This window comes from Carassius auratus, chromosome 19, assembly GCF_003368295.1.
Source record: "Carassius auratus strain Wakin chromosome 19, ASM336829v1, whole genome shotgun sequence".
Taxonomy (NCBI): Eukaryota; Metazoa; Chordata; class Actinopteri; order Cypriniformes; family Cyprinidae; genus Carassius; species Carassius auratus.
Genome location: NC_039261.1, coordinates 15,047,615 through 15,058,778, shown reverse-complemented (window position 1 = coordinate 15,058,778; position 11,164 = coordinate 15,047,615). Strand labels below are relative to the sequence as shown.

At 37.7% G+C, this 11,164-nt stretch overlaps 1 protein-coding gene across 1 annotated transcript; it reads left to right on the top strand.

Annotated features, from left to right (window-relative positions):
- The first annotated feature begins 609 nt into the window (after positions 1-609).
- Positions 610-4,637, top strand: LOC113120273 (neurensin-1-like). The gene is made up of 3 exons (XM_026290189.1): positions 610-706; positions 2,516-2,704; positions 3,899-4,637. The coding sequence occupies exons 2-3, from the start codon at positions 2,525-2,527 to the stop codon at positions 4,298-4,300; spliced, it is 582 nt and encodes a 193-aa protein (XP_026145974.1). The 5' UTR covers positions 610-706; positions 2,516-2,524; the 3' UTR covers positions 4,301-4,637.
- The last annotated feature ends 6,527 nt before the right edge of the window (positions 4,638-11,164 follow it).

The following is an 11,164-nucleotide window of genomic DNA, read 5'->3' as shown; positions in this document are numbered from 1 at the left end:
AAACATATCCCAAGGTTAGTCGTAATGAGCAGGCATAGAACTACTTGAAGAGTTTGTGGAATTTCTACAAAAAAAAGTAATTTCCATCATTCAGAGCCTCATAATGGATGCACAACCTTGAACATGGCTTATGATGTTGCAACATTGCTAACAAATGCCCTAAGAGCACTTAAAACTTTGAGGATTATTATTATTATATATTTTTTTTAATCACATCTCTCTCTATATGGCTCTACAAGTCGAGGGCATGGAGCGAAAAACAATTATAGCCTATTTTCTTAATTATTCGCAGCTTTAGGCGGAGACATGTGTTATTGACACGTCCTGTAATAGCCTGCAAATTAAATGCTACCAACAATTACGACACTATATGCTCTATGTTGCGTCCTGACAACACTCTTTGTTTTGTTTTTTTGTTTGTTTTTTTAAGAATCCTAGGCTAGATTAGTTTTGCAGGTTGGAAGACATGCATCTAAAATGTCATTGCATTAAATATTTGTAGTTTATTTTTCATTTAATAATTATAACCATTCTACGTAGATGTCGTAATTTGTAAATACATCGAACGAGAAAGAGCACATAGCCTACAGTGTGTAAAGGCTGTGGAGATCAGACGCGCATGCGCATTGTGCGCACTCCAGCAGATGTATACTTTGGCTGATGAAGACACGAAAACAAGCAACAAGGATCGATTACTAAACATTCGGTAGTAGCCTAATTTATTTGAACTATTTTATATTAAAAACAATAAGATACATTTGAACAGTTGCATCGTTTTGCATGGCAGGCGCCTTATCATAAACCGACTATGAAAATGAATATAATATGAGGGATGTCATTTAAATGAGTTTTAATAGCGACGTATCTGCAATATCCTTTCCCTGTGGCGTTTTAATGTTCAGTAGCCACTGTGATTCATATGATTACGCAGATTCGTTAAATCCTCTTTACTGACATTGCGTTTATTGACGTGTTTATTGCTGTCGCCGATATTTGAGCATCTCTCCGCTTGATTTAATCGCAGTAAATGTAACGATTCCGTACAGCACGATTTACATAAATGTGTGCTTAAAAGACAGTGGGTTTGATCGTGTAGATATAACAGAAAAATATCCTGAGTGTTTTGAATTTCACGGAAGCAGAGTTGCGTCGATGATTTTTTATTTATTTATTTATTTTTATGCAGATGTATTGTCAATAGCCATACAGTAGTGGGTTGAGTCATTCTCATCTACACTTTGTCATACTGTAGAGGGTTGTGTTTCTGATAAGCATATTTTAAACATCTGTGATATATCTCGATTCTAAAATATGGGTTTCTGTAAAGTGCTTACTTTTAAGGTTTTGTGAGATATGAATCCTCTTTATGGTAATAGATAATGACCTATTTTATGTTCGCTGATATAATTGTCTGATAATGATCTTGCGGTCTGCTGCTGCTGTTGCTATGGCTACCTTCTTCTGGGTGACCATTCATCGCTAAATATGAGCTCTGAGCATTCATTGTTTTGCCATCCTTTTTTTTTTTTTCTTTTTTTTTTTGGTATAGAAACGTGTGAAAATGTTGTTGAAGCATACGATCATAAAAAAAGAAAAGAAAATAAAAAAACTTCTTTGCGGGTGCTCCACCAAAAACTGGCGTCCTGGCATGCATATAAACGACTAATCTGCAAAATGATTTATGAGCTAATTTGCATTACTCTCTTTTTAAGCCTGTGTGTTCATTATTCTGATATTCAGTTTTAGCTAATGAAGCATTTACAGTGCCTCCCGAGTATTCAGAATATGAAGGGCTTGATTAAACTTAATTATAGAGCAAATAAACTCTTTGTTTAAACTGCATTTTAATCCCAAACTAAGGGTATAAACTATAGTTTAGTGTGCAGTAAAATAATATCATTGGGTATTACTATAAACGAATTTATGAAATATTGGATGCAAACTATATTGTATATAAATTCAATTATTTACAGTATGATGCTCTTGAGAGTGTAGATTACAGGAAGTGGAGTGTTTATGTCTCTGAGAGTGTGTTTCATCAGTGGGTGGTTTTCCACATTGAAGAAAACATCAACTATAATAGACATGGATATAGCTGACATTAAAAAAAAAAAAAAAAATTTATCCGTGCTATTATTAAACCTGTGTGAGAAATACAAAGTGATAGCTGTATGTTAGGTTAAAGGGATAATTCATCCTTAACAAGATGGAATTTTAATGAAAGTTGGTTGTCTGTGCAATAAAATTAAATTAAATTGGTGCTACATGACTAGAAAGAACATGAGGCCGTGGTGAAAAAAATTCACTATTGTAGCCTGTACTTGGTCTAAGACTGTGAAAAGGCTGGGAAAAAAAGATAAAAAATAATAATAAGTTAGATGAATTGGAGTCACATTGAGAAATGCAGTAAACTGTTTTATAACTCCAAAATATGACCATTAAAGCTGAGAAGGTTAAGAACTGCTTTCTTCAATATTTTAGGATGTCTTTTAATGATTTGTGTTTGTAATCACAGCTCTGCGAGATGGCCTCTTGCTCTGAGTTTTGTGGGTCTGGTCACACCGTCGACTCCGGCTGTCATGTTTTCGGAGTGCGCTCCTATCTACACCACTTCTACGAGGAGTGCACAGCCTCAATGAGGGAGCAGCAGGAGGACTTTCAGGGCCAGAGATCACCGCTGCGGTGGAGCTCTAGCTTCTGGAAGGTATCGAAGAGGACCAGATGCTTTTAAAAAATAAAGGTTCCAAAAGGGTCTTTTGGCAGCGATGCCTTAGAGCAGTGGCTCTTGTAGGGCCAAAATCCTGTAGAGTTTTGCTTCAACACACTTGCCAAGACATTTCTAGTAAGTCTGAAGATCTTGATTAGTTGGTTCAGGTGTGTTTAAGTCTAAACTCTGCAAAACAGTGGCCCTCCAGGGACAGGTTTGGACAACCTTGCCATAAAAGAACTATTCCGAGTTCCCAAAAGAACCTTTCAGTGAATAGTTCTTAAAAGAACAGTTATTTTATTCTTAGTGTGAAGAACGTTTTAATGATCTTAAGACATTTTTTCCACTATAAATAACTTTTTTGTGGCATGGAAAGGTTCCACTGATGTCAAAGGTTCTTCATGGGAACCAGTAATGCCAATATAGAAACTTTATTTTTAAGAATGCACATCTGTGATAAATGTTGTATTTGTTGTTTTATGATTTGCATGTTTGCTTGAGTCCAAAACCAAATTCAGTTGATTCCACTTTGGAAGTGTCAAATTGTTTTGAAGCCTGGTACATTTTTGAAACGCTTTTGTTATCAAAATGGATACCACCGAAAATATGTATTGTGACCCTAGACCACCATAAGTCGCTGGGGTATATTTGTTGCAATAGCCAACATTACATTGTATGGGTCCAAATGATGGGTCGATATTTCTTTTAAGCAAAAATGTATTATGATACTAAGTAAACAGCATGTTCCATGAAGATATTTAGTCAACTGCCTACAGTAAATATATCAAAACTATTTTTTTATTAGTGATTTGCATTGCTAAGGACTACATTTGGACAACTTTAAAAGCTTTTTAAAATGTTCTCAATATTTTTATTTATTTATTTTGCACCCTCAAATTCCAGATTTTTGAATAGATGTATCTCAGCCAAATATTGCCTAAACAAACCATACACCAATGAAAAGCTCATTTATCTATTTCTTTACAGATGATGTATAAATCTCAGTTTTAAAGAACTGACACTTATGACTGGTTTTGTGCTCCAGGGTCACATATGCATAATCAGTAGTGATTCACTTTCAGATTCACATCACCATCTGTCAATCAAATCAAGCAACTGCAGCATCTTTCAGTGTTGACTGGTCTTTTCAGCAGGGTTATTAGAAACTAAATCAAACTTGTTCTCCCTTAGGTCTCACTTGCCGTTGGTGTCGTGCTCCTGTCAGTCGGGCTGGTGGTCATGACAGTGGGCTATTCCATCCCCACTCGCATTGAGGCTTTCGGTGAGGGTGAACTGCTGTTCGTGGACCGACAGGCCATGCGTCACAATCGCTCACTTCACATATGCGTGCTGGTCGGCACAGGGCTTCTCACTCTGGGTGGGGTTCTGATGGCAGGTGGAATCCTGATGTCTGACTTCTCCACAACACCCACAAAACAGGATGACTCAAGACGAGAACGGAAGGGGGGAACCAGAGTCCCGAGTGCAATAAGAAGCCCAGCAGACCCTGTAATGAAGCCTCCCAGCCCGGTATCTAGTGACGGAGGAGTATCTCCTCTCACTAGGGATGATAAAGTTCAGCAGTGCTCGTAAAAGAGCTGTGTGACAATGCCTGTTCAAGAGTGCGGTTGAAGCAGTCAACTAAAGCTCCTTATATATTTCAATGAGAAATTGGGGAGTGTATTTTTGTGTTTAACAATTATGTGCTAAGAGAATTAAATTGGCAAGTACCTGTGCCATCTGTTGTCCAGCACTTGTATAATTATCATCAAAATCATTTTTGTATTTTTTAATATAACGGAATTGATCAAATGAAGAGCCACTAAGTGGTTGCAAGGCAGCAAAAGAAAGTTCTGAATAGTTTGGCATCAGTAAGGTTTTTTTTGTTTGTTTTTTTTTGTTTTTTTCCACTTTTACACTCTTAAATTTAAATTAATCAATGTATCATGGTTTTCTCAAAACTATGAAGCAGCACAACTGTTTTCATTACTGAGAATAATTTTTTTTTTTTTTTTGAGCAGCAAATCAGTATATTAGAATGATTTCTGAAGGATCATGTGACACTAAAGACTGGAGTAATGATATGGAAAATTTAGCTTTGCTTCACAGGAATAAATTACATTTTAAAATATATTAAAATAAATAACTTTGAAAATTTAGAAAACTTTTAGAAATTTAAATTGTAATATTTCACAGTAGAACAATTTATATTGCGTTTTTGATTAAATAAATGCAATATTTGTGAGTATAAAAACAACAACAAAAAAGCTTACCAAACCTTTGAACAGTAGTATGTATAAAATATAATATATTAAAAGTCATCAATAGATAATTATATTTAAAGCATCTTCTGTGCCCAGTATATATCTTTTAAAATGTAAAGATGGTTTAAGAAAAAAATAAAGACCAACCACAATTTAGGATGCAAATATGCAATTGAAATTTAGAATGTTGGAATCTGAATGCTGAAGGTTCTAAACACAAGTTTGAATGGAATCTGATGTTACATTGTTCAGTTTGACTTAATTCAGGATAAGGTTTAGATTTTAGCTTATTAGTATAACAAATCCTCTCCAGAATGTTTGAGCAATATCAATACGGAGCTGCCTTGCAAACACTGTAGAAAATGCCAGTCTGTCTCAATAATATGCACAACTATTTCTGGATCCCTGTTATCTTTTCTTTCAGATATTCTGCTCTTATGCATAAAATATCAGGTAACAGATTTGTTTTCTTACTGCATTTTTGCCCTTTACTCTTTCATGAGCTGCAGTTGTGTGAAAGACCAAATGGGATTTACTGTACACAACACCATGATTGTCTAGTCTTATTGTCTCATTATGTCAGTGTATATAAATGTTCTTCTCTAAACAAGTCCAATAAATCAGTGTCAGCAATCTCAATCCACTTGACTTTTTGTGTATTATTATTAGTAGTATTAGTATTCTTAAAGATCATGTTCATGGGCACCTTTTCATTCACTGGTGGTGTGATTGAAAGAAAACCATACTCAGTAAGGTATGATCATTTATTAAAAACAGCCATCTCTTTCATATTGTCTATCAGTAGGCAGGTTGAGTGACTGTAAATAGATGCAGGAAGCAGCAATGACTCATCCCAAACCTGTTCCCTGCTTCCACTAAACTGCTTTTTCCCTCATTCTCTCACGAGGGCTCGCTGTGAGTCACCTTCCCTCATATAACAGTCATAGCTCACAGTACGTGGGCTGTTAACAATCAGTTAACCAGCGCTCCACACGTAGAGCCATCATCAAGAATCGTTCACTCCTCTGCGGCTAGACATATACAGAAAACAAGAGTGAGATGGGAAGAAATGTTGTTTGTCTTCAGCTTTAGGTCATGTGCTTGATGCCTGTAATGTGTTGGCAGTTTGTTAACACATGTTTGTTTAGAAAAGCCACACCAGATGAGTGCTACAGCGTGTTGATGGGTGTCTGGGTGTACTGAAAATATGCGCTCAGGATGATCTAACCATATGCATTATTTTAATGTTGGAGATAGTGGGGGGTAGCCATGGTATCAATTGTGGCAGTACATCCTGAATGTTTGATATCACACACTACACACATTTTTGATTATATTTTTAGTTTTGCAGTGGTAGTACTTTTATATGCCTAAAGAGATATCCATTTTGTATTTATAAATGACAGTTCAACCAAAAATTAAAATTCGGTCATCACTTATACGTTCTCTTTTGATGGACTGATTCAAATATAGGTCTTCACTCTCATATTATTCAACAATTGCATTCAATCAGATATTGCAAACTATAAACCTCATAACATCAGTGAAAAGAAAAGCCTTTTTTAGTCCTATGAACGTCCTGTCATGGACACACACGCTCATGTGACCAAAAATGCAAACATGGATACTGGGACAGGCTTTTGGGTTTCTGTTGATGTGTGTTTTGGTTTTCAGATCTGAAATATTCTTCTTCTTTCTTTCGTTGTGTGTGTGTGTGTCCAGCAGAAGAAAGAAAACCATGCAAGTTTGGAGTGAAATGAAGGTGATTAAATTATGATAGAATATTAATTTTTGGGTGAACTATCCCTCTAGGTTATCTAGAGCAGCTATGTCAGTTTTTCACTACATCATCACTCAGGTGCCTTACAATGTCACTGACTGACAACTCACTGTACGTGTGCTTGAGTATCTCAGCTCAAACTGCGTGGAGTAGAGAGACAGGAGGATGGAGGGTCTGTGACACCAGAGCGGTCTGTTCGCTGTGAGGTGGGGGGGTTGGAGAAATGATGAAACTGACATGCTCCATTGACTGAGCTGTGGAAAATGACTCGCTGCTCTGAGAAACTGCACACTGCACAAATTCAATGAACCTATGAACTCTTGCCACTGGTGAGCGATGCTGATTCGCTCAAGGTTTCAAACCACAATTAAGAGCTTACTGCTCTTTATCCATGAAAGACTCTAAAATGCTGCATTACTAATACTAAATTATTATTTTTTTAAGAATGGGAGATAATTGAGGTCTCTGACACCTATTATCCAAATAAGTATAATGATTAACTGATGTGATAGCATGTAACTAATAAATAGAGTGTTATTCCAATCTTATATTTGTACATTTTTATTATGCTTAATATGTAAAATCTGACAAGTGTTGGTCTTTATTTGATTGATGCTGATTCTTCTGTAATTGTGCAAACAGTAATTTGCAGAAGTACACATTTTGAGCAAACTTGACAGAATTTATTTTTGTTGCTGCTGCATTTTATTAAACTGTTTGTATTTCTTAAATCATTATCCTATATACAGGTCCTTCTCAAAAAATTAGCATATTGTGATAAAAGTTCATAACTTTCCATAATGTAATGATAAAAATTAAACTTTCATATATTTCAGATTCATTGCACACCAACTGAAATATTTCAGGTTTTTTATTGTTTTAATACTGATGATTTTGGCATACAGCTCATGAAAACCCCAAATTCCTATCTCAAAAAATTAGCATATTTCATCCGACCAATAAAAGAAAAGTGTTTTTAATACAAAAAAGTCAACCTTAAAATAATTATGTTCAATTATGCACTCAATACTTGGTCGGGAATCCTTTTGCAAAAGTGACTGCTTCAATGCGGCGTGGCATGGAGGCAATCAGCCTGTGGCACTGCTGAGGTGTTATGGAGGCCCAGGTTGCTTCGATAGCGGCCTTAAGCTCATCCAGAGTGTTGGGTCTTGCGTCTCTCAACTTATCTTCACAATATCCCACAGATTCTCTATGGGGTTAAGGTCAGGAGAGTTGGCAGGCCAATTGAGCACAGTAATACCATGGTCAGTAAACCATTTACCAGTGGTTTTGGCACTGTGAGCAGGTGCCAGGTCGTGCTGAAAAATGAAATCTTCATCTCCATAAAGCTTTTCAGCAGATGGAAGCATGAAGTGCTCCAAAATCTCCTGATAGCTAGCTGCATTGACCCTGCCCTTGATAAAACACAGTGGACCAACACCAGCAGCTGACATGGCACCCCAGACCATCACTGAATGTGGGTACTTGACACTGGACTTCAGGCATTTTGGCATTTCCTTCTCCCCAGTCTTCCTCCAGACTCTGGCACCTTGATTTCCGAATGACATGCAAAATTTGCTTTCATCCGAAAAAAGTACTTTGGACCACTGAGCAACAGTACAGTGCTGCTTCTCTGTAGCCCATTTCCTGCACACGCCTGTGCACGGTGGCTCTGGATGTTTCTACTCCAGACTCAGTCCACTGCTTCTGCAGGTCCCCCAAGGTCTGGATTTGGTCCTTCTCCACAACCTTCCTCAGGGTCCGGTGACTCCGGTCACCTCTTCTCGTTGTGCAGCGTTTTTTGCCACACTTTTTCCCTCCCACTGAGGTGCCTTGATACAGCACTCTGGGAACAGCCTATTTGTTCAGAAATTTCTTTCTGTGTCTTACCCTCTCGCTTGAGGTTGTTAATGATGGCCTTCTGGACAGCAGTCAGGTCGGCAATCTTACCCATGATTGCGGTTTTGAGTAATGAACCAGGCTGGGAGTTTTTAAAAACCTCAGGAATCTTTACAGGTGTTTAGAGTTAATTAGTTGATTCAGATGATTAGGTTAATAGCTCGTTTAGAGAACCTTTTCATGATATGCTAATTTTTTGAGATAGGAATTTTGGGTTTTCATGAGCTGTATGCCAAAATCATCAGTATTAAAACAATAAAAGACCTTAAATATTTCAGTTGGTGTGCAATTAATCTAAAATATATGAAAGTTAAATTTTTATCATTGCATTATGGAAAATAATGAGCTTTTATCACAACATGCAATTTTTTTGAGAAGGCCATACTGTCAACAGAGAATGCCCGTGCACGCAATCTGGACCTTAAGGATATGATCGACAATTTTGCACAGAGGAAAGCCCGGAAAATGCAGCTATAATTCAATTTAAATGAGCATCTTTTTTATGTATTTGGACCTATGCCCTATGTATATATAGCATTGACAGTAACGGTAACAATGTGTTATTATGGTGCGCCGACACCAGCTGTTTTTTTTTTTTTTTTTTTTGGTGTGTGTAGCGTCATCATGTGTTGTAGTAGGGGGGCCCGCCTTGATAATGCTGCTTAAGGGCCCGGTGTTGGCTCGTTACGCCACTGCTTGGCATGTCAGCATTTAGCGTGTGTAATCAAATAAGTTGTGTAAATGGCCGATGGCGCGAAAAATTGCTTCTATCGCCCGATACCGATTGTTCACCGATACACCGGTGGACCTCTAATATATATATATACCTCATGTTGAAAGTAAATGAAGGTAACTAGTAAGCTAGTTTTTTTGGTCACTACAACACTTCCATATTTCCATTTGTTCCATTTCTGACAACCTTATTGTGTGGGGGGAAAATCATAGTTGAAGCGGTAAGTGTGTCATGAGCTAGTTGTGATACGCAAAAGAGGCTCTCTTGGTTTAATTCAAAATATATTGCATATGGTTTACATGTATAAAATTATGCCTATGCAGGCTGATAAGAGAGCAACTGACAGGTGATCAAGTCCCTGATTTGAGTCAATGCTGCAGGCCACAGTGTGCTGTGATCACCCGTGATGTGACATACAGACACACACTAACTAGACACGTCCTGGCAAGCAATCACAAGAGCTAATTCAGTGTTATGCAACGATGAATGAAAATCTGTCTTCACAATAAGAGCCCTGACATCCAGTGTCAACGCAAAGATACGGAAACTGTTTTCGGCTTTTGTTTTCTGACAGCCGCAGTCGAGTCATCGCGGCCCATATTTAAATCTCGTCTGTCGTGAAATTAAAAAAGTTTTATTGCAGCAAGTTCAGTATCTTTGAAAGCCCCATTATAAGATTTCACACTCTCGCAGTCCCGTTCCTATATGCCATCGTTGCAGTTTGTCAAACATAAAACGTTAATTGGATTGCTAAGTGAGAAATATCGCATCCAATAGAATCCACCTCCAGTCAAAATATTGGGAAAAAGCAATATTTCAAATGAGATTTTAATTTGGATAATCTTTTGAACTTTAATAGAGCCCGAGCCAGTGGGCATATTGAGATTACCACATCATTATTAAACAAAAGTGACACAAAACCATCAATTCTCAGTCCGTGACAGATAAACGCTTTCCACTGCACAAATAATATTAGTTCTGCCTACTGACGCCAGCTCTTATCTGCCTCTGGTTTATTGGGTTCACACTGCTGTCAGGTGCTGAGAGATTTGACAGAAATGTTTGCATATATGAATAGAGGCACACACATATATGTTGGCAGATCCTCGGAGGAAGCCTGAGGTTCGGCGAACGAGACAAGTCCATATCGCTGGTTTAATGAAATTCCCCCTGCTCATCAAACACAGGCAGAGAGTGATTATACACGGAGAAGGACAGACGGACAGACGAGATGAATGCATGCTTTGCTAATATCACCCTCTGTGTCATTATCATATTAATGCACGCCATAAGGATGGACATGTCTTGGGGGAAGTGACTGATTACTACGCACATGTAGACGTATTCAGATGTCCTGATGTAGGCTATTGGTTTCTAATCTTCAGGTCCATCACTGGGTGCCTTTTCTCCACAGGGCATGCAAGTTTGAAAGGAAATGGATATACAAATACACATTTTAAAATGCATCAACATCACGTGCGAACCATAAGAAAATGCTTTAAACAGTCATGAATTCTCATATGCATCTCAATCCAGACTGCATTAGCTCTACACTGACTATGCAATGAAGGAGCTGATTAAAGTAAACATGCATTCTGCGCAATTCAGAACATACAAACGTGACTCCGCTCCCTCCTTTCACGTAAAAACAAGGCGAAGGACAAATAATTACACTGGAGGAGATTTTCAAGGGCACTTTGTCTAATTCAGATCACCAGGTTGCATAGCAACTTCATCCGTTCAGTCCATCAGGATGTCAAATCCTGCTTTCCGCGAGCCGT